The 25142-nt window shown below is 42.2% G+C and overlaps 1 protein-coding gene across 1 annotated transcript; it reads left to right on the top strand.

Moving 5' to 3' along the window:
* Positions 1–1579: 1579 nt before the first annotated feature.
* LOC308086192 (piwi-like protein 1) lies at positions 1580–25142 on the top strand (the record flags this gene model as incomplete). Its single annotated transcript, XM_080429634.1, has 20 exons — positions 1580–1657; positions 2038–2149; positions 2599–2727; positions 3976–4190; positions 4347–4468; positions 6621–6701; positions 6927–7124; positions 7814–7922; positions 8326–8455; positions 8990–9107; positions 10410–10524; positions 10819–11006; positions 12121–12193; positions 12797–12997; positions 13348–13451; positions 23140–23210; positions 23625–23778; positions 24108–24233; positions 24385–24532; positions 24617–25142. The coding sequence occupies 20 exons, from the start codon at positions 1580–1582 to the stop codon at positions 24731–24733; spliced, it is 2589 nt and encodes an 862-aa protein (XP_080285760.1). The 3' UTR covers positions 24734–25142.

Here is a 25142-nt window from a genome sequence, read left to right as displayed (position 1 = left end):
AGACCAGACGCAACGCATCGTGTAAAACAAAACCTGCAAAAATACTAAACTACACGTTATAAAGGTTGGTAATTATGGTACTTACTCACATTTTTGTACTTGTTAAGATGAAATATTGCACTTTTAGGTCAGTTCAATGTTCAATCAAGTGGATTTAGGTCTTCATTCATTCATGGTGATTAATGTGTGAATACCAGCTACAACTTAATTTAAACTCTAAGGTTTAATATGATCAATACTTTATACAGATTCATTGGCTTTATATTTAATATAAGTACATTATGATAGTCTTGATCCAAGGCTAATACAGGTTCATTGGCTTTATATTTACAGAACAAAATGCCCGTTTTATATTAAAGATTGATTTAATGGTAGCGACCAGGCCACCACTAATGAAGTCAATTGGATTCACCTGTTGGACCTGGGAGACGATCGACTGACAGGCGCCACATTGTAAATGGAACTGTGGACTAACTATGTTTGATTTGAGGATTCTTATTCTGAAGTATTTTTGAGAAATTATGTAATTAAAGGCTAAGTGTGATTGGCCTGACGACGAAGGCAGCAGCCATGTTGGAAAGAAATCAGGCCTCTGCTTTCTTCACAGGTGTTACTAATTATACTGATGAAGGCTCTGTTCCATTTAGTGTAGCACAGTGGGAAACTTTTAAATATTAAATTAATATTTGTGTTAGAATGGTTCTAAGATATTCCAGATATTCAACATTTTATTGCGAGTGTTTTTGAAAGTAGCAGATGTTACCGTTGTGATTGGCCTGACGACCTCATAGGCTCTATCTATACATAGCGGTCATGTTGGAAAGAAATTAGGCCTCTTCCTTTACAGGTGTTACCAATTATACCAATGAAGGCTCTGTTCCATTTAGTGTAACACAGTGGTTCTCAAACCTTTTTAATTTCAAGGACCCCCATAACTCTGAGTGAGAGTGTACAAATGGAACCAAATGCAGGTCCATTTGGTTCCAATTGTACCCTCTCAGATTTACACACCCGTAAGGGTCCATTTGGAGCCCCCTCAAGGGTCCATTTTGAACCCCCTCAATGAACAGTGAGGCCCCCTGGACCACACTTTGAGACCCACTCACTGGTGTAGCAGAGTGTTTCCAGTGAGCCAACATGCACAATATCAGCACCCTGACTCTGTTTGACCAGAATGGAACAGAGCCTTCATTCGTATCCTTGGTAACAACTATCATAGATGTATTTTATGAAGTTTAACTAATCTGATAGTCTTGATCCAAGGCTAAGTGGTTCTCAAACTTTTAATTTCAAGGACCCCAATAACTTGAGTGTAACAAAAGGGTATTTGGTTGTTTTGTATATTCTCAGAGTTACAAACTTGTAGTGTCCATTGGAACCCTGAGGGTCCCAGGGGGGCCTGGACCCCTCTTTGAAAACTACTGATCTAGATTAGGAGATTTTGATTTTGGGAAATGCCTGTTTAATGTGAAAAGTCTTAAATCTTAAGTGTTGCTGTCTGTCTGCATTCAGTTGCTGCTTGTTCTACCTATGTTTTATCATTTGTTTTTCAAATGCAGAAATTTAATACGGAGTGAAAATGACTGGACGTGCACGAGCGAGGTCCAGAGGGCGCGCACGTGGTCAGGAGACTGCAGCCCCTGGAATGGCTGCAATGGTAATGTCACTGCAGAACAGTATGACTTTAGTGTAATGGTGCATTAAATGATTTTCTATTGTCAAAATAAGTGTTAATAGCTATATTCTGATAGTTGCCGCTGCTATAGAGTTGCAGTTGTCTGTCCAGCTATTTGGTCAACAGAAAAAGCATTTTCAGGTTGGGATACCAATTTTAGCCAATCAGGAGAAAGAACTCTCATATGATGCAGGATAAACAAATGGAAGTGATGACGAAAAAATTTGCTGACAAAATTCAAAACTGGAACACTAAAGATTTAAGCTGATAAATCGGCACACTCTTAACATTACATACAATGTGGTATTGTGAAAAATGGGAGTACTTAATAACGCAGTGACATCAATGTGTGTTTTCTTCAGACCTCGGCTGAAGAAGCAGCAGCAGCAGCAGCTGTTCCTCCACCTGTGGAGGGTGAGCTGCCAGGCAGAGGAAGACAGAAAAGTGCCCCAGGAGCTGTTGCAACTACAGAAGGTGCAGTCTGAACCCAATCTCACATAGGCCTAAACTTTGTTGCTTTTCATTGATTCTTAAAACATTTCATTATTCAAATGTGCATGGAAAAGTTGAGTAGTAGTAATAATGCATAGTAATGCTTGGTTAATGTAATCTCAAACATGTTGGAGTGGCAGGATCCTGTAGTTTGCAATAACATGAATGGATTTAAGGCTGCAACAAAAAAACTTTGAAATCTTTTTTGAAATGACCAATCCTGCCTGCTGATGACTAGTAACTAGTAGCCAGTTTTAGAAAGTGTCCACAGCCCTCCTTTGAAACAGTGAGTAGACCGAAATTGTGTCATCTTATTATGAGCATTAGTGCGGACCATGTATATGAAGATAGGTTGAAAATGGGCGAAGTGGTCCTTTAAGCAGAAGGAAAGTCATTTGTAACTTGTGGTGTTTTGGGGGTTATTCCTTTAGAGGAAGTGCTGCAGATCTCGGGGGGTTTCCAGAAGGTGAAGATTGGAGAAAGAGGTCGCCGCCGTGATTTTTCTGATGCAGGAGTCCACACCAGACAGGCGATGGAGCATGTCAGAGAATCAAAGTCTGGTCTGTATATGACATGGCCAATTGGCCATGTTTACAATGATGTAGAAATGACATTGTTCTAATACACAGAAGCTGCACAATCTTTATTCGCAAGCAACTTGGAGGCTAGCTGCATCTAAGTTGCAATTCCCTCCACTGACAGCCCATTCATAAACAGAAAAGTCCCATCTGAATGTATTCAATTATGATAAACTCACCAATATTGCACCTTATCCTTCGTTTCACAGTTGTCATGTTATGAGCAAGTTTTTGTCAAACTCTTTGCACAAATAACAGAAAAGGCTTGAACCTTGACAGAAGGACATTGAGGCAAAAACAAATTGCACAGTGAAAAAAGGTGACATAGAAGTTACACAAGTTTTGTTCCTCAGACCATCAACACTGAATGCAGGTTTAATGTTGGCTATAAGCAGGCAGTCAGCCCATTACTGGTAACCAATCATAATGAATTGTGTGCCATCAATCAGCCCACCATCCCTGTTTTGGTCAAAGGTTCTGCAAGGAAATTAGTATAAACACATACATTCCATACAGTTAACAAACATGGAATCAATCCTATATCATCATATCACTCTTAGCGAAGAGATGACAATCTTATTTACAAGTCATCTATACAACTTACTACAATACAACTGTAAAAGTATTGACCTGACCATAGTATTTGATGAAGATATAATGCTTAAGGGGCACAGTAACTGTAAAATATATATGTTTTTGCATCCAAAGAACCTCAACGTCTTCTGTGTGTGCAAGCCAATAATACCTGGCTTAAGTAAACCTTGAGTTTAGAGCGCAAACTTTTCTACTTTATTGACGTGTTCGAGTTGGGAAGTGCTCGTTTTAAATCACTGAACCACCTCTTTCTGAACTGCACGTATGATCGCCCCTCAAAACGAACACTTAGAATCAATGCTGCACAGAGTTTAACAGAAAATTCACAACATACCAAATGTGCCACGTTGTTAGCTTGTAGATCTATGTTCGCTGAATGTTCACCTATTATAACATGGCCAACATAGGGATGCTTGGGCTCATGTAGTTAAAAGGGTGAATTGACTGTTTTTTAAAATGAACCTTCTATTGAGAATGTGAAAATCTGACAAACTTTCCCACTGTGTGCTTTGTTTGAGACCTTCACAGTATAGTCCACACCTGCAAACATGAGAACCAAAATATACCGCCATACATTCATGCATTTCATTTTTCTCTTTTGTTTTACCACTTTGTATTCACTACTTGCTTTCCCAGGCACCACTGGCTCTGCCATTCAGTTGAAAGCCAACTTCCTGCGGATCATATCCCGTCCCCAGTGGGCTCTCTATCAGTACCATGTGGACTACAGCCCTCCCATGGAGTCACGCCGCCTGCGTAGTGCCCTTCTCTATCAGCATGATGAGGCGCTTGGCACGGCACGCTCCTTCGATGGGGCCCTCCTCTTTCTGCCTCGCAGACTTCACAACAAGGTACTCCTTTTCTAAAAATGACTAAAATCCAAACGGTCACATCTCACATGGAACAGATGAGTACTTTTAAGTGCAGAAGCATTTCAAAAGTACAATATTTGTCTTCGAAACCACCACCACTGCAGCCCTACTGATGATCTCTTCACTTGTGTGTAGGAGACAGTGTTGCACAGTGAAACCCGGATGGGAGAGAAGGTCAGAATAACGGTTACACTGACCAATGAGCTGCCCCCCACCTCACCAGCCTGCCTTCAGTTCTACAACATCATCTTTAGAAGGTCTGTCCTACACTTCACTGTTCAAATGCAGCTCATTTCCAATATGGGAGTATTTAGATTTGCCATGTAAGAGAAAAATGTTGTCACTGCCAGGCAGAAACTTTGTATGTCTGAAACGGTTACTTTTCAGGAACTGGGGGGGGGGAGTGTTCCAGTGGATCCAATGAGTCACAATTGGCTTTTTTCACTACTTGATGGCGTGATGCTCTTGTATGATGTAAAGCATTAATTTACAAAAAAACATACAAAATTTGAAATATGGAGACACAAGGTTTCTGCCCGACATTAACAATATGCTGCACTGAATGAGCATTTTAGGACCATGGGTTTGATACAGTTGAGAGTATTGGTGTGACTTGCGTCGTCAAAGTGAAGTTCATGATATAACTGTCTTTTGTGCTTCAAACTACATAGACGACACACTTGTTGGCATAAGAACTTAAAACGGGAGCATAAGAACTGCACATTTAAGAACTAGAAGTCTTAACTGGAAAAATACTGGGTGGCAAAGTGAATGAGCAACGCTCATCCCTCCTTCAGTACACATTAAATGCCTCAAGGCAGCTAACCCCTAGCCTCGATCTCCAGGCTTTTATTGTTTAGTTTTGCTAAAAAATAAAAGCCTGGAGGAGCGTGTCGGTGTACCCGGTATAGGAAGTGTTTCATTTCCCCAACCAACCAGAGTGCAGTGGGCGTCGCTCGTAATGTTGTGTTAACGGGGCGGGGGTTGACGGACAGATCGGTGAACCAATGGGATCAGGCGCAATCTCTCCGCACCTATACACCCGCCCCTCTATACACGAAAACAGGAGTGCTAGTGCAGCCTAGCTAACCCCCAACTGCCCCAGTCCTGGCTGTAACTGTATACAAAATGAGAATAACTATCAGTGTGAATCAGGGTGCTGGTAAAACGTTTGCTCAGTGAACATAATGTTAACTAAAAAACTCTGTGCATGACTGCTCCTTCACTTAACATTCCGTCAAATTAGTTCACTCTCCATTTCGTCTGTCGGGTGAGAAACGTGTCCAAAACTGTCGAAAAATATTTACAAGTCATCTATACAACTTACTACAATACAACTGTAAAAGTATTGACCTGACCATAGTATTTGATGAAGATATAATGCTTAAGGGGCACAGTAACTGTAAAATATATATGTTTTTGCATCCAAAGAACCTCAACGTCTTCTGTGTGTGCAAGCCAATAATACCTGGCTTAAGTAAACCTTGAGTTTAGAGCGCAAACTTTTCTACTTTATTGACGTGTTCGAGTTGGGAAGTGCTCGTTTTAAATCACTGAACCACCTCTTTCTGAACTGCACGTATGATCGCCCCTCAAAACGAACACTTAGAATCAATGCTGCACAGAGTTTAACAGAAAATTCACAACATACCAAATGTGCCACGTTGTTAGCTTGTAGATCTATGTTCGCTGAATGTTCACCTATTATAACATGGCCAACATAGGGATGCTTGGGCTCATGTAGTTAAAAGGGTGAATTGACTGTTTTTTAAAATGAACCTTCTATTGAGAATGTGAAAATCTGACAAACTTTCCCACTGTGTGCTTTGTTTGAGACCTTCACAGTATAGTCCACACCTGCAAACATGAGAACCAAAATATACCGCCATACATTCATGCATTTCATTTTTCTCTTTTGTTTTACCACTTTGTATTCACTACTTGCTTTCCCAGGCACCACTGGCTCTGCCATTCAGTTGAAAGCCAACTTCCTGCGGATCATATCCCGTCCCCAGTGGGCTCTCTATCAGTACCATGTGGACTACAGCCCTCCCATGGAGTCACGCCGCCTGCGTAGTGCCCTTCTCTATCAGCATGATGAGGCGCTTGGCACGGCACGCTCCTTCGATGGGGCCCTCCTCTTTCTGCCTCGCAGACTTCACAACAAGGTACTCCTTTTCTAAAAATGACTAAAATCCAAACGGTCACATCTCACATGGAACAGACACTAACTATAAAAGTTTTAAACATCTAGTGGAAATAGCTGATTTATGATCTGTTATTTTCTTTTGTGTAGTAGAGCATTGGTATATAAGAGAAAACTCATAGAATTTAGAAATAAGGAGATGCATGGTTTCTGCCGACAGCAGCGATTTAAACATTGAACTTGATACTTGTGGAATTCATTAGGATCCTGAGAATGCTGAACATGCAGCAGATTGGACGGCACTACTACAACCCCAATGACCCACTGAACATCCCACAGCACAGGTACTGTATGAATCTCACTCATCTTGTCTTGTACAGCAGGGTTCTTCAACCTTTTCATGTCAAGGACCCCCAAATTGATGTATTTGGCCGCTCCAGATTTGGTGGTGACCATATTTGCGGAATTTTGTTCACAAACTGCAAACGTACAGTAGTAACTTGCTATTGATAGCTGAAGATTGAACGGGTAGGAAAATACCGTAATTGAGACCATCTTTCTCTCCAAAGATTGACGATCTGGCCTGGCTACCAATCCACCATCTTGCAGTTCGAGGCGGGCATCATGATGTGTGCCGATGTGAGTCACAAGGTGCTGCGCAGTGAGACTGTGCTGGACTTCATGACCAACCTCAAGCAGCAGTGTCCAATGCAGCACTTCAAAGAGGCCTGCACCAAGGAGCTGGTCGGCCTCATCGTCCTCACAAAGTAAACGGAAGCGCCACACTTGCTCTACTCAACACTTAACGCCCGTGGGAATGTCGCAGATGAGCTTAGTAGCTGTGTTGTATTTGTGATTGACAGAAATCTGACAGAAATGACTGCTGTGGAAAGTAGCGCATGTTGATAACAAAGTTTTATTCTAGCGGTTGTCTGTGTAAAATTAACCCCAGTTGAGTAACGTGCAATCTAACTAATATACGGACACAGAGCCTCTTGTTTTCTCTAGGCCCCCTGTCAACCATTGCTGCTGGAAATGGCTCCCCTACAGCGATATATTAATAGGTCTGCATTTAAGAGATTACAAACATGATCAACCTACAGTATGAATAAACAAAATCATCGTTTTGTGCTGAGGAACTATATTGTGGATTTAGTGACGCACACACCACACCAACAGTCAGCAGCAGTGCTTGACAGGCAGCCAAGAGAAACGGACAGACTTGAATTTCCATTTATTACAGCTTGATTGTACTCTGTACACAATCTAAACATTTGAGCCTGTCCACCAAAGCATTTCTTCCCAGTTGAAACGCAAGGTACTCACCTAAAAATGTTTTTAACACTAGGCAAGCAGGCAAAAACGGCACATGTGAACATTTTCACCTGAAATGAATACTAAATGCGGTGTGTCTATGTCACCAGAAACGTCAGAATTTGTTTTTTACATTCCTCAGGTACAACAACAAAACGTACAGGATTGATGACATTGCATGGGATCACACTCCGAACAACACGTTCACCAGGGCAGACACTGAGATCTCCTTCAAGGACTACTACAAGACTGTAGGTGTTAGTGCTGGGAACGATTGTACCGCTTCAGTTGTAGGGAATGCTGACACTATCGATTTTTTTCTTAGCTATTATTCTATTGATTACTTTTTAGATTAATCGATGTACAGTGTATATTCTTTATATATCAACAAATTAATTAACCACTTAAGCCCTGTTTTATACTGTATTGCATTAGTCAAAATATCAGATCTACAAGCTCACAACACGTATCGTGATGTTGGAACGTTTTTTTTAATGTTTTCTTATATCATTGTAAGGCAAAAATGCTCAAAAACACAACATGCCCAAAATAGGGATTGATTATTAATAGATATTTTAAATGTAATAATGGATTGGTTTGTGAACTGTTGCTCCCCTAGTCTACACTTGACAAATTATTGAATATTTCTTGAAGCAATATAGCCTGGACATCCGGTGCAGTGACCAGGCACTGTTGGTCAGCCAGCTGAAGAAGCAGCGGGGTCCTTCTGGAGGACCTCCCCCTGGACCAGCCATGCTGATCCCAGAACTCTGCTTCCTTACAGGTATGCCAGCTCCTCTGCTCTGCTCTGCTCTCAAAGGGAAAACATAACCATCTTAATACATCAGTGGTTCTCAATGAAGAGGGTTCCAGGGGGTACCCAAAACAAATTTGTTTAACCACCTAAAATGTATCTTAAATAGGATATTTAATAGGCGATCACAACGCATCGTAGATGCGATGCGTTGTGAGCTTTTAGATCGGCTATTTTCAGGGGGGGAGGGGGAGAGAGACCTAGTTTTGAAAGATTTTGTATGGGGTCCCTGGCACAAAATATTTTCAAATGGTGTTTGGGGGTCCTTGACATGAAAAAGTTTGAGAACACTGAGTCAGTGTATTAAGATGCTTTGAACCAAAGCTGCTTCAAAGCCGTGTTTGACTCTGAGATGTAGTGGAGTAGAAGTATACAGTATCTAAAAATGAAGTATACAGTATCTAAAAATGGACTCAAGTAAAGTACCTCAAAATTGTACTTACGTAGAGTACTTGAGTAAATGTTACTTTCCAACCACTGAAAACAAACCGGCGCTGCCCACAGGTCTGACTGACAAGATGCGTGCTGACTTCAACATCATGAAGGACCTGTCCGCTCAGACCAGACTGACCCCTGAGCAGAGAGAAGGTCGCCTCAAACAGTTTGCCGGAAACATTCATGGGTAGGTCACACACATTACCATGTTTTGCTGATGTGTACAACAGTGGTTTCCAGCCTTTTCTGGATCAGGGTCCACTTGTGTCAAGTGTTCAAGGCCCACCCATCTGACCACTTAAAGGGCAAGACTACTTTGGTAGAGGTTTTGGTTGTGTAGTTGCCTTGCCATGGTGTAACTCCATTGATTGGAAATTCATAATTCAAAATATGTCCCTCATTGACTTAAAGGGGAATTTTGCCCCACAGTTTTCTTACCTTTTCTATGATTTTATGATGGGACAGTAGAAAAATGTCATAACTCGATCCTGGGTCCGCCACAGCTAAAAACGCGCGCCAATAGGCCTTGCGCTAGATCGCATATTTTGATAGCTTTTAATTTTTTGGGTGAGATCTGATGTTCATAGTGACACTAGAACACTATGCAACGTGATTGTCTTGAATGCGCCCCACCGAAGTCTTGCTAGATGAGATTTCAATCTTGTCTAGCGAGACTTACGGTACATTTTTCTACCGTACCATTCATCCTAGGATACCATAACATCATAGAAAAGGTAAGAAAACCGTGGGGCAAAACTCCCCTTAACATGGTATGGTAAAACAGCTCTCAAAGGTCACTCTTTTAGCCCGTAAACGAACACAAAGCTGATTCAGACAATATAGAACATCACCAAACCCAGTACTGTTACTTGTTTGAATAGAAATGTCAACTTCCTGCTGATTTTACTATTTGAAGATCAGGAGCCGCGGATCCAGTCCGGGTTTTCCTCTTAATAAAAATAGCAAAATCAACAGAAAGTTGACATTTCTATTAAAAAAACAAACGGTGCTGGGTTTTGTGATGATCTATATTGTCTGAATCAACTTTGTTTGCGTTAGTTTATGTGCTAAAAGAGTGACTTTTATGGCTTTTTTAGCGCACATGTAAGTCTTTGAGGAGCATTTTTTTAATTGCCAATTTCTAGTCAATGGAGCAATTATTTTTGATTTCTTGTCCACCTTGGAGTTACATCATGGCAACAACCCAAACCTCTACCAAAGTGGTCTTGCCCTTTAACACGGCAAGTGTTAAGTGGTCAGATGGTGGGCAGCGTGCATTTTCAGAGCATGTTTATTTTAATCAATCGATTTTGTTCTGGCTTGGATCAATGTAACTAACGTAGTATACTATAAGTTCTTATTCATCAATATCACAATGAAAACAAAATTTGTAAATGTATTTTTTTATATAAATACTTTTATATCAATGTGATCATTAAAATCTTTTTTATTATTTTAGTTAACTCTAATAACCTTGTCCTGTTTTTAGGAACACTGAAGCCCAGGCGGAGCTGAATACCTGGGGACTCAACTTCGATAAAGAGCTCCTGAACATAAAGGGCAGAGTCCTTCAATCTGAGAGGATTTTCCAGGGCTCCCGTTCGGTATAAAAGCAAAACAAATTGCTCTCAGGTTTTGTCCGGAAACGTGCAAGTCAGGAAGAATATAGAAAATAATCTGTCCGACTCCTTTCCCATCTATAAGAAGAAGAAAAGATATAGTCTTTGTACCGATATTTAACCTTATGTAACTCTTAATATTATTTTTTGTTAATAATCTTCAGCCAAAGTGTTTATCAAAAGTCATGAGTCAAACAAGGTCTCATGTAAAACCTGTGCAGAATGTTGTTGTTAAGCAGTTGAGTCAAACTTGGCTATTGCTTTTTGTTTTCAACACAGTTTGACTACAACCCCATGCAAGCTGACTGGTCCAGGGAGATGAAAGGGCTTCCTATCATCAAGGCCCCCCCACTGCAGAAATGGGTGGTGTTCTGCACCAGACGCAATGCCAACGACGCCCAGACCCTTGTACAGACCTTGGGCAAGGTCTCAGGTCCTTTGGGCATTCATGTGGACAGACCCACCATGTGAGTTATTTACGTTGGAAGTTGATCATTAACCACATGTCAATATCAGTATCAAATAAATGCATAACGACTAGCAAGTAGTGTAAGCAATAATCAATTTTAAAACATCCGTTGTTAAAAATAGCCTGCTATACATCAGTCATGTTGTTTAAAGACGGGGTGCCGTGATTTTCAGTGATTTCCCCCCCCCCCCCCCAAAAACATAATCATCAGGTATTATGGTTACACTAGGAGGAAGATTTTTTTCAAAAAAGTGTACAGAAATGGTTAAAATTAAGTTTTTATGTGGACACGCCTCCAGTTCATTAGGTATACCTGGTTCTCACCTTAGCACCTCCTCCACCACCTTAGCACCACCCACCAGTCCTAGTCCCTCCTTCTCCTCATGCCCACACCTGTTGTGTTATGATAATGAGGGGGAGGGTATAATTTTACTATGTCACTAAAGCGCTGTTTTTCTATTGGCACGTTTGACCCTCAAGGTTTCAGCCTCCAGGTAGAAACTCAAAATAGTCAGAGAAGACATAAAACACCATAAAAAACCACCAGGGGGCTTATTGAAGTTCTATCAACCTCATAGAGACACATGAAAAAGTGCAAAACCATGGCACCACTTCTTTAAGACAGATGTTGGGTTCATTGTTTACCTGGTATGCTAGTTATATTGGGACTATACTGTTCTGCATTCTGTATACAGGATGTGATTATTTACCTTGTTTAACCCATTTTGGGCGGGAACCCCTATTGTTGTAACTATACCTTTCAAGACGGGAACCCCTTTTGGGATTTCTGTTGCTATGTACAGTATATAGCAACATAATTTTTTTGTAATTTTTGAATACATATTTGAAGTTTTTCAGAAAACTTAGGTCAGCATTTAGAAGCCGTTTTTAGAATTGGCCTCAGGTCTAAATGGGTTAAAGACTAGAATTAATGCTTGATCTGGATAAGAGCGTTCCTAAATGCTTAAATTGTACATTTGTCCTGTTGTGAAGTACTTTGGCAGACCCTGCAACTGTATGTTAGATTTTTTTTTTTAATATACAACTCTCAAATGCGTACTTTGCACACAGTTCAGCGTTGACAGGTTAAACAATTGTTTCCTTTTTTAAAGGGTGGAATATGATGACCGGCAGGAGGCGCTCCTAAAAGCCTTGCAGCAAAATGTAACGCAGGAGACCCAGATGGTAAGTGACTAAAAACTCGGATCTAACCTTTTTTATTAAGTCTGGAAACTGAAACATAATTATACTTAATTGTACGATGGTGTTGCAGCAACACTGTTGTTCACAGACAATAGCCAATCTACAATCTCACTACGCATGGTGTTGTATAATTATAACAATCATTAGTTAAACCAATCCAACTATAAGATATGAAGAATAAACCTCAGCAACAAACCAAAGCAAACAAAGCAGAGTCTGTCTGTGGATCCGCAGAGCCTAAGCAAGCTGTTAAGAGTTTTTGCGAAAGCACAGAGTAGGAGAGAAATAACGCAGTAGCAACTGGTGCACTTAAATGAGCTTATTAATATAAATGTACATTTAGGTTCTTAAATTAAACACCTAAGACAGGGCGCCACCGCCAAGTTAAAGGTAGGGGAAACGCTGGACATGGCAGATTCTGACTGATCAAAACCACTGCCGTTGTGGGTAATAGATAATCCTCAGAAGCACTTGCATTGTAATTGAATGAGCCACAGCCCATAATTAACTCGGTGACCTGTGTTTACCCTTAATATTAACATGGAACTGTTGTTGTTGGTATTGTCATTTGGTCTATTCTCATAGGTGGTTGTGGTCCTCCCCAGCAATAAGAAGGACAAATACGACAGCGTCAAGAAGTACCTCTGTGTGGACTGCCCTACCCCCAGTCAGTGTGTGTTGTCTCGCACCCTCGGCCGCCCACAAGCCCTAATCACCATCGCCACCAAGATTGCACTGCAGATGGCCTGCAAGATGGGAGGAGAGCTGTGGTCACTCGAGATCCCCGTTAGTGCCCCTGTCACACAATACATTTAAGTTGTGAGAAGTGCATAAATTGAGTGGGGGGGGGGCAGGCATTCAGTTGGGGATATGACTTCAAATTCAATATCACGATTATTCCTATGTCTCGTATATTTACGATTAATGAACGATGTAGATGGGCAAATTTGGCTATTGTATGTCACCATTATACAACAAAGTATATTACAGGGTTAAGTGGTTAATCAGACTAATTGATTTAGTGTATTATCAAATCTGTAAGAATTTAAATTAAAACAATTCTGCATCTTGATTATTTGATCAACCTACATGAACAAGTTTAAGTCAGTTATTGGTATTCCTCCCTGTTTTTGCAGCTCAAGCAGCTGATGATTGTGGGAATCGACTGTTACCATGACACCGTTGCTGGAAAGAGGTCCATTGGTGCCCTGGTGGCCAGTCTGAACCAGGGCATGACCAGGTTAGTATGTAGAGTCACCTCAGTCTTACCCTGTGCTCAGTCACAGCGCCAGTAGCCTCGGAAACCCATGCCTTTTTTTTGTGTTTCAAAAGGAAAAAAAGGCTGGGCGAACCATGCAGGAACGCTGGTCTTAGGACCTTGTTATCTCCTAACCAATCAGAGTGCAGAGGGGCGTCGCTCTAACTTTGGTGACGTCAGCGTGCTCCGTGCACAGGCCGGGGGGGGAGGGGGGGAGGCGGGGTCATAGATTGGTGAAGCAATAGGAAGCGCCGCAGGATCCGCCCTTCAAGACCATCGATTGGGCTCGTTCTTTCAGTCACAGCGCCAGTGATTTTGTCTGTGTGTTTACAAGTTAAGGCCTATTCATACTCGACGTAAGACCCTTAAGTAAGCATAAGGAACGGAGGGGGAGACCAAAAAAGGGAGGGGGGATTGGGGGTTTGTCCGTCGACTGTCATCCGTCAGGTTGAGCTCTGAGCTCAACCTGACGTACCTGACGTACGTTCACTGCTTCCCTCTGGAGGATGAATAGCCTCTTGGCCCTAATCACGCATAAGAAACGTGTCAAACTATGAATGCACTGACGTAAAGAACGTACCAGCTCCTCACCCCCGACGTACGTCAATACCCATCTCCGTCTAGTATGTACGCCACTTTACTGTCACTAAAGCTAGCTTGTGGGTGTCATTAACGCACTGTAGTTTGGACGAAGCGGAGTGTTGAAGAGCAATGTTGGCTTGTCTGGAAGCGATCTATAATTAATCTAGCTCACTGTGGCCTGCTATAGAAATGAATGACTGCCAGTCACTAGACGCTGCTGGTATTAGATGTTGTACTGAAGTGTTAAACATTCAAAGAAAAAAAAAACTCTGTTTCTTGGTGCTGAGCCAAACTGTAGGGGGAACCAGGCTAGGGAAGAATGCCAGCACACAACTTTTGATCCGATTCATTTCTTCTGATAAGTGGTTTTATTTGTTAATAACATTCTTGTCTATTTGTGTGTCTGTCCTGTTGTGCGTTCCTCCCAGGGCACTAGAGTCAGTCCAGCGACAGATGATCCTGGCCGACTTTGGCCCTGAATTCTATGGGAAGCTGCAGTTGTGCTACCAGAACCTCCGTCTCCCTTATACAATGATGAAGTGGAAGTGGGTTCATTATTATTATTCATATCAGTGCACACTAGGGGCAGTGGTTCTCAAACGTTGCGTGTCAAGTGACCGTACACATATAAAGGTAGACTCTGGGGCGTCGTTATCTGTGGGCGCCATGTTTGGGAAGACATGCTGCCACTCAAAGTGACTACTGGCCAATCACAGCGCATCTTTTCCGGCACTTGTCAGAATCTAGTTGTATAGAAATAAACTAGATTCTGACGGGTACTGTACCTCTGCAAGCCCACAATGTGTCGCGATGCAACACTTAGTGAGCTTGTAGATCTGATATTTTCAAAAGATTTGTATACGTTTGAAAACTTGTGAACTGGGACATTCTGCATAATGAGTGCTTTTGGTACTTTAAGTACATTTTGATACCAATACTTTTGCTCATACCAATACTTTTGTACTTCTACTCAAGTACATTTTGAATTCCAAACTTTTACTTGTAACATAGTATTTCTGCATTGCAGTATTGGTACTTTTACTGATTTGAGTGCTTTTTCTACCACTGACTAATACGTGTGTGTGTGTGTGCTTGCTGTAGGTTGAACCTGCGTTCCTGGAACGACATGCTCCTTGTGGCTGTGCTGACGGGGCAGAATGTGTCGGGGGTCTACACGGACACAAAAGGCAAGAAAAATAACCTGGAGGAGGAATTGCATGTGATCCTACTGCGAGTGCAGCACCTGCAGAACCAGCACAGGTATTATACACTAAGGCCACGTTTACACGGCAACGATCAGAACAGAAAAACGACAAAGTGCTGTTGCGTTGTCACTTTTTATTTTGCATTTAAACGGAGACGTGATTTTTAAAACGCTGTTGTGTGCATGCCAGGTGGCTAGGTGCCGTGTGTCGGTGTGACTCGCTGCCATATAGACCAGCCACGCATGCGTGGAACCACTTCCGTTCCATTTCCTTTATTTACATACCCCCGTGCAGCGTGGTTCCAGAGCCGTAAAGAGTTCTGACACTATAGCGTCGACTCCCATTGTAAGAATGGAATGCGGAAGTGCTCTGTCTATCTCAATGAGACAGTTCCAATGTTTGGAACTATAGCCCATAGGAGCCCGCTTTGCGGCGAGATCAAAGCGTGTCGTTACTCTCTTTTCTACACTCTGCGTGGTTCAACTTAGGGTTGCCATGTTCGCTTATTCTAAGCGACTTTGGGCTTGTTTTTCCTGTAAAGTTGCTTGTTGTGGGGTTTTTTTTGGCTTGTTTTTAAAGTGTAGTTGATTTTTTTATTATTTACAGGATCTGGCAACAGTGGTTCTACGGCTCTGCAGGAAAGCCTACGTGAAACATAACATCACACTTTTGCGGATTCCCCTGTATTGCACGTTTAGATGGAGTTAGTTAGTTGCGGATTCAAGCCCCAAAAACGCTGTTGCCGTGTAAAAGGACGGCACATCTGATAGTTTTATTTAGCCGTTTTCTCTAGAGACCGTTGTCGTGTAAAGGGGCCTAATGATAACTCAGAACAGGTATATACACTAATAATAACTCGGAACAGGTATATACACTAATAATAACTCCAGAACAAGCATCCGGGTTGTAAATTGAGGCTATATAGGAAGTGACAGTTATTTTGAATGGCCTGTAGTCTCGCTGTCTCACCACTGCTGGTGTCAGAAGCAATTAAACTCCATTCAAGCGGATGGGTTTTTGCCGAACTTTACACTTGATTTTATGACCTAAACACAAATACTATATGCATCCAGTGGCTAGTTTAAAGTCTTCTTTCAATCACCATGATATGCGTTTTGGTAAATTATGGTCCCATTCGTTTGAACACATTCCCTGCCATTGACGGAGATCTCCGTCATTTCACACAGAACCAGGAGATAACGTGATCCAAAGATTTACTGCTCCAGTCACTTCCTGGTTAAAGTATTTGGGAAATATTCTGTATCTCGGCTCCTGTGTTGCTGTGATGTTTTTTTATTTTTGGCGAACATGCTATTTTCAACGGCGTACAACAAGCAAACGGGAGGTCGGGATGACTTTTATTTTTTTCTCCCGTGGAAGCACAGTGATCATACTGGAGATAAATATTCTGTGGTTCTTGAAAGATTAGTCGGAATGCTTAAAAATGCTGGCAAGAAGCTACAGCCTGTTTTTAGAAAACCCCTGGCAGTGAATGTGTTAAAATGTATGATAAAGTAGGGTGTGTGCTGTAGTGTTTACCTTGTGATTTTGATTGACAAGCTACACAACCATGCCAATGGCATTAATTTCAGAGAATTTTTTTTCTGACCGGATATAGAAAGATGGCAGATTTGAAATTGCTGAAAAATAGGCTTGAGTTACGTTCTGTAGAGTCTGTGGGCGTAACGCTGTCCATAATTTTCAAAAATAGCAGATATAAAGCTGCGAGCTTGTACATCTGCTATTTTTGAAAAATGTTTGACTGTTTGAATTTCTCTTCTGGGGGTCCCTATCACACAACCTTCTCAGATGGCGGTCCACGGCCAAATGCAAATCATTTTGGGGGTCCTTGGCACAAAAAAGTTTGAGAGCTACTGATTAGATTTAGAAGGCATTTGTAGACTCTGTCTCAGGTCTTAATGGGTTAATCTGTGTAACAGCTGTTGTATGTCTTGTGTTGATGTTGATGCTGAATGCCTGTGTAACGGTTGTATGTTCTCATGTGTGATGTTAATGCTGACTGCCTGTGTAACGGTTGTTGTACGTTTGTTCTCAGGTTCCCGGAGTTGTGTCGCTACCTGCGGGTCGTGTTTTGTTCTGGATCCCAGGAACACCAAACAAGGTTTTACACTCATCTCATTTCAAACCATCTTATCAGAGGGTAATGGGCCCCTAGGGTACCCCCCCCCCCACCCCCTGTGTTAAGTGTTGGAGAGCGTCTGTTGCAGAAAATCGGCCGTTGAATGGGCTGTGGGTACACTGTCGCGTCGGGTCGAACGTTGTAGGGAGGCGTCGTCGGATAGCAGCATGGTGGCGTAGAGGGGACTAAGAGGGGGTTTAGAGCTCTCTGGTTGGCTGCTTGGCCTTGCTAGGAGGGGTAGTGGAGACCAGTGGTGCAAAAATGTACTCAAATTGTTTACTAAAGTATCATTACTGCAATGTAGAAATACTCTGTCACAAGTGAAGTCTGGAAATCAAAATATTTACTTGAGTAAAAGTATTAGTATTATAGTACGGTAATCTAATTTAATTTTGGTCACTTTTACACATCCCTAATTCGTGTGTGTTGCTGAAAAGTGACATCAGGCCATAGGCTATTTTTAGCGCCGTAGTAGCCATCTGTCGGTGTGGAGAGGGGTACATTCAACTTGTTTTCAAACCTGATCTCCCAACTTAATTCGACTTGCAGTCTGGACAACAAATTTCGGTGTGTGTAGACGCCTTTACACCTGACCATTCATTTTTGGATCTTACAGACGACTAAAGTAGTGGTTTTCAACCTTTTTCGCGTCAAGGACCCCCAAATTGACACACATTAGCCCACGGAACACCATTTCAAAAGATATGCCAGGGGGTCCCAGTCTATATAGTAGAGGCCCTAGGAGGGGTCCACGCGCGACTGCTTATTTTTTTTTCTAGTTTTGATTTTTGGCATCCATAGGACCTCTAATATTGGGATTTTGATGATCCCAAGAAAAAAAGTGGTCCCAAGTGTGTTTTTTTCAATGTTTTATTACCCCTATGAGACCTGGGAGATGGCTGGCTGGAACGCCGGCGAGAGTGTCTTTCGGAGACTGTGGAACGCTCAAATTTAGACGTAGCCCAAAGATAGAGATACCATTTGATTCCAGACAACCTCAGGTTTCCAATGAGAGCAACCTTTTCATGCTACCTTGTCAGGAAGGGGGCTAAATACCTAATGATTCAAAGTTAAGACAACATTTTGGCGAGGGAAAAACGACCATCACCATTTTCCAAATGGTCCCTTGAGCTGTGCACCTCAATATATGTGAATGGAAATGGGTTAAATGGATACCTACAAGCCTCCCCTGTACAGACATGTCAAATTTATGCCAATCTCATGCAGTTTTGGGCAAGAACCATGCAGTGTTTTGCATGCAGTACAAATATGTAATTTCCGCCTATTGTAAAAAGGAGACCACTTTACTGCATCTATAGCTGTATGAGACCACTGTACTGTATCTATAGCTGCATGAGACCACTGCACTGTATCTATAGCTGTATGAGACCACTGTACTGTATCTATAGCTGCATGAGACCACTGTACTGTATCTATAGCTGCATGAGACCACTGTACTGTATATATAGCTGCATGAGACCACTGTACTGTATCTATAGCTGCATGAGACCACTGTACTGTATCTAGACCACTGTGCTGAATCTATAAACCACTGTACTGCATATATAAACCATTGTACTGCATTTATAGACCACATACATTGACCACTGTACTGTATCTAATATAGACCACTATACTGCAACTCAACACAACTTAAAACAAATATTTATAAAGCACATTTAACATGACCAGGTCACCCAAAGTGCTGCACAGGTCGCCACGAAGGCTCGGTAGATGCAGTACAGTGGTCCACAGATGCACTAGAGTAGTCTACAGATGCACTCGAGTGGTCTACAGATGCATTATAGGCGTCCACAGTGGTCTACAGATGCACTAGAGTGGTCTACAGATGCACGACAGTGGTCTACAGATGCACTAGAGTGGTCTACAGACACACTAGAGTGATCTACAGATGCACTAAAGTGGTCTACAGACACACTAGACTGGTCTACAGATGCACTAGAGTGGTCTACAGACACACTAGAGTGGTCTACAGATGCACGGCAGTGGTCTACAGACACACTACACTGGTCTACAGATGCACTAGAGTGGTCTACAGACACACTAGAGTGGTCTACAGATGCACTAAAGTGGTCTACAGACACACTACACTGGTCTACAGATGCACTAGAGTGGTCTACAGACACACTAGAGTGGTCTACAGATGCACTAGAGTGGTCTACAGATGCACTAAAGTGGTCTACAGACACACTACACTGGTCTACAGATGCACTAGAGTGGTCTACAGACACACTAGAGTGGTCTACAGACACACTAGAGTGGTCTACAGATGCACTAGAGTGGTCTACAGACACACTAGAGTGGTCTACAGACACACTAGAGTGGTCTACAGATGCACGACAGTGGTCTACAGACACACTACACTGGTCTACAGATGCACTAGAGTGGTCTACAGATGCACTACACTGGTCTACAGATGCACTAGAGTGGTCTACAGATGCACTAGAGTGGTCTACAGATGCACTAGAGTGGTCTACAGATGCACTACACTGGTCTACAGATGCACTAGAGTGGTCTACAGATGCACTACACTGGTCTACAGATGCACTAGAGTGGTCTACAGATGCACTAGAGTGGTCTACAGATGCACTAGAGTGGTCTACAGATGCACTAGAGTGGTCTACAGATGCACTAGAGTGGTCTACAGATGCACGACAGTGGTCTACAGATGCAGTACATGGTCTACATATGCACTACAATGTGTCTGTAGACCACTCTAGTGTGTCTGTAGACCACTATCGTGCATCTGTAGACCACTCTAGTGCATCTGTAGACCACTCTAGTGTGTCTGTAGACCACTCTAGTGCATCTGTAGACCACTCTAGTGTGTCTGTAGACCACTGTCGTGCATCTGTAGACCACTCTAGTGCATCTGTAGACCACTCTAGTGTGTCTGTAGACCACTCTAGTGCATCTGTAGACCAGTCTAGTGTGTCTGTAGACCACTTTAGTGCATCTGTAGACCACTCTAGTGTGTCTGTAGACCACTCTAGTGCATCTGTAGACCAGTGTAGTGTGTCTGTAGACCACTGTCGTGCATCTGTAGACCACTCTAGTGTGTCTGTAGACCACTCTAGTGCATCTGTAGACCAGTCTAGTGTGTCTGTAGACCACTTTAGTGCATCTGTAGATCACTCTAGTGTGTCTGTAGACCACTCTAGTGCATCTGTAGACCACTGTCGTGCATCTGTAGACCACTCTAGTGCATCTGTAGACCACTGTGGACGCCTATAATGCATCTGTAGACCACTCGAGTGCATCTGTAGACTACTCTAGTGCATCTGTGGACCACTGTACTGCATCTACCGAGCCTTCGTGGCGACCTGTGCAGCACTTTGGGTGACCTGGTCATGTTAAATGTGCTTTATAAATATTTGTTTTAAGTTGTGTTGAGTTGCAGTATAGTGGTCTATATTAGATACAGTACAGTGGTCAATGTATGTGGTCTATAAATGCAGTACAATGGTCTATATATGCAGTACAGTGGTTTATAGATTCAGCACAGTGGTCTAGATACAGTACAGTGGTCTCATGCAGCTATAGATACAGTACAGTGGTCTCATGCAGCTATATATACAGTACAGTGGTCTCATGCAGCTATAGATACAGTACAGTGGTCTCATGCAGCTATAGATACAGTACAGTGGTCTCATACAGCTATAGATACAGTGCAGTGGTCTCATGCAGCTATAGATACAGTACAGTGGTCTCATACAGCTATAGATGCAGTAAAGTGGTCTCCTTTTTACAATAGGCGGAAATTACATATTTGTACTGCATGCAAAACACTGCATGGTTCTTGCCCAAAACTGCATGAGATTGGCATAAATTTGACATGTCTGTACAGGGGAGGCTTGTAGGTATCCATTTAACCCATTTCCATTCACATATATTGAGGTGACAGCTCAAGGGACCATTTGGAAAATGGTGATGGTCGTTTTTCCCTCGCCAAAATGTTGTCTTAACTTTGAATCATTAGGTATTTAGCCCCCTTCCTGACAAGGTAGCATGAAAAGGTTGCTCTCATTGGAAACCTGAGGTTGTCTGGAATCAAATGGTATCTCTATCTTTGGGCTACGCCTAAATTTGAGCGTTCCACAGTCTCCGAAAGACACTCTCGCCGGCGTTCCAGCCAGCCATCTCCCAGGTCTCATATTGGTAATAAAACATTGAAAAAAACACACTTGGGACCACTTTTTTTCTTGGGATCATCAAAATCCCAATATTAGAGGTCCTATGGATGCCAAAAATCAAAACTAGAAAAAAAAATAAGCAGTCGCGCGTGGACCCCTCCTAGGGCCTCTACTAATACTGTATCATCAGCATTTAGTGTTCATTTAAAGGGATATTTCACTTTCAAAAACTTTTGGTCATTTTATCGTCTACTCAGGCCTTTGTGAGCCCCCCAGACAGTTTTTAAGTTGCTCGATTCAGTATTTATATATTTGATATTCATTTTATCAGACACGCCCCCTTCCTATACAAACCCATTATAACTTCAAACTCCATTTTAACCATGTTAGATTCATCAAAAACACCCGTCCTTGGTTCTGGTGACTCACCCTGCCCTCCTAATACGCGAGGGGCCGTGTTTTTTCAATTACTTTTTTCATTTATTTTAAATATTTTTTGGGGAAAATTAAAAAAATTAAATGCAATACAAAAATAAATGTTTTGAAAGTGAAATATCCCTTTAACTCTGAGAGGGTACATTTGGAACCAAAATTTGTACACTCTCAGAGTTACAGACGCATACGGATACATTTGGTTCCTAACTATTAATTTGGCTGGGGACCCCCTGTAGGACCACTGGTGGTCCCCGGACCATTGGTTGAGAACCACTTGACTAAAGTGACAACATGCGGGTCAATGTCTGAAGGTCCTTTTTGTCCAGAAAACTTCAAAAATAGCAGCTGTACAAGCTCTACAGCGCGGCACAAAGTGACACACTTTGAGCTTGTAGATCTGCTATTTTTGAATGGCCAACGCATAAATGGATATATAAATTATTGTGCTGCTATATTAACTACTTTTTACATTTATAAAGATGGCCATTTCACTTTGGCTAAACTTTTTTTTTGCTCCCACCGTCCTCTGACTCCTCTGGTTCGTTGTCGTCTTAAAACATTTTGGCAAGAGTGAAGAGTAGACTTTTTGTAAGGCATACATCGTCTCTTTGGTGGAAACCTCGTTCCAATTGAAGCCACTAGAGGCGAGAAATAGTACACAAATCCTACAAATGCTCTCCTAAGTGGGTGCCGCCTCGCGAACGTCTGATGTTTACTGGTGCTAGATTCCGCGAGAGTTTGATGCTGGGACTAAAGCTAGCTTGTGGGTGTCATTAACGCACTGTAGTTTGGACGAAGCGGAGTGTTGAAGAGCAATGTTGGCTTGTCTGGAAGCGATCTATAATTAATCTAGCTCACTGTGGCCTGCTATAGAAATGAATGACTGCCAGTCACTAGACGCTGCTGGTATTAGATGTTGTACTGAAGTGTTAAACATTCAAAGAAAAAAAAAACTCTGTTTCTTGGTGCTGAGCCAAACTGTAAAAACAAAGCGGGGGCTCTGATGAGCAAAGCATATAATTCAAAGCATATAATTAACATTTTGGGTATTTAGGAGACAGGTCTTACACATGTAGCTGTAGAACCAATAGTAAGGAGGTCAGAAACTTGGTGGTGGTGTCCTAAAATATTCAAATGTCTGTGCTGTTGAATAGGTGGTACTCCAAGTGTGTTCTGCAGGACAGAGGACAGGAACTCATGGATGGATTGAAAATGGCCTTCGTCGGTAAGTTGGGTTCATAAATGTTCTGCACTTCTGTTCATTCAAAAGCCGACTCTGTGCCTCCATTCATCAGATTTCAGCCTAGTATTTCTGAGACTACGGCTGCAACTATCAGATTATTTTCTTTGCGATTATTCTATCGATTGCCTTTTTGATTAACCGAATAGAAGCACGTTTGTATGTGTATATAAAAAAACTATAACCACTTGTTTTATAATTGAGTGAAAATAGTAGCTCTACAAGCTTGTAGATTGCAATTTTAAGGTTTTTTGAAAGTTTTCGCATATGACATGCTCAAAATGGGGATCGATTACCAATTGATTATTCGACGACTGTATAGATTATTTTTAAATCGATAAGTTCGATTAACTGTTGCACTCCTATCTGAGATGTAATGGTTTTTTTTTTTTTTTTCAGGTGCTCTCAAATCATTCTACAAGTTCAACAACCAGTTGCCCGCCCGCATCATTGTGTTCAGAGATGGAGTAGGAGATGGCATGCTGTCCACTGTGGTTGACTATGAGGTTCCCCAGCTGCTGGCTTCCATCAAATCCATGGGAACAGACTACGTGTAAGAACCTTATTTGTCCAAAGTCTTCTGCATTATCCAGACCAGTGGTTTTTCCTAGGAAGAGCATTGTTGGCTTTGATTCTAGTCATCTAACCAAGGAACCTTTTGTATACATGAATGTATATGACAGAAAATAGTTGAGAACCACAAATCCAAACTTTAATGGCATTATGGCTCGGCTGTTAAAACACTGGTTACCATAATATCAGCTACAAGTAATGGTTGTAGACATACGAGGTTTCTACCGACAGCAATGAGGTGCACTATGAAATGCTAAAAACGGTTTGTGGGTTTCTGGTCTCCAACTATAACCTTGTCCTCTGTTCTAGGCCCAAGTTGACTATGGTGGTGGTGAAGAAGCGCATCTGCACGAGGTTCTTTGCCTTCCTCAATGGCAAGTTGTCCAACCCTCCCCCTGGAACTGTTGTTGACACAGATGTCACCAGGCCTGAGTGGTAAGTTTTGGACATGCAGTACAATGTTTCCACCAGTATTAAACAATTAGATACCCACATGAGGGTCGATTAGAACATTTAGAAGTGGTTTTGTTTCATCTCCTTCCATCTTCATCCTTTAACAAAAGAATGGTTGCAATTTTACTCCCAGGTACGACTTCTTCATTGTGAGCCAGGCCGTTCGCATGGGAAGTGTCTCCCCTACCCACTACAATGTGGTGTACGACACCAGCGGACTGAAGCCGGACCACATGCAGCGACTGACCTACAAACTCTGCCACATGTACTACAACTGGCAGGTAAGCTGGCCTGTCTCACCTAAAGACAGCGATGACATAAGAATCTTACCAACATATAATGTTTCCCTGTATTTTGCTTTTCAGGGGATCATCCGCGTTCCGGCTCCCTGCCAGTACGCACACAAGCTGGCTTTCCTTGTGGGTCAGAGCATCCACAGGCAGCCCAGCGTCCACCTGGATGAGTACCTCTTCTACCTGTAACCTTGACGACTACCTCTACACCTGATGACTACCTCTTCTGCCTGTTACCCTGACGACTACCTCTTCTACCTGTTACCCTGACGACTACCTCTTCTACCTGTTACCCTGACGACTACCTCTTCTACCTGTGTACCCCTGACGACTACCTCTTCTACCTGTAACCCTGACGACTACCTCTTCTACCTGTAACCCTGCACTCACACCGCCACTGACTGTAGCTGTATCACTGTCGCCTACACTTGTTACCTTCCGTAACTTGAAACTTTACAGAAACGTTTTTTTGTTTTGTTTGCGTTTCTATTGTAACCAGAACCACCCCTTTGGAGGAATGTACGTCAAGGTATGCTCAATGCGTGAGCTTGTATTTCGGCCATTTTCACTAGTTGTGAAGGTTTTTGAAAGCCTTTGA

The sequence above is a fragment of the Gymnoscopelus braueri genome (assembly GCF_963280865.1).
Source record: "Gymnoscopelus braueri genome assembly, chromosome: 1".
Lineage (NCBI taxonomy): Eukaryota > Metazoa > Chordata > Actinopteri > Myctophiformes > Myctophidae > Gymnoscopelus > Gymnoscopelus braueri.
Note: the sequence above shows the minus strand (reverse complement) of the source record. Positions and strands in the feature narration are given on the sequence as shown.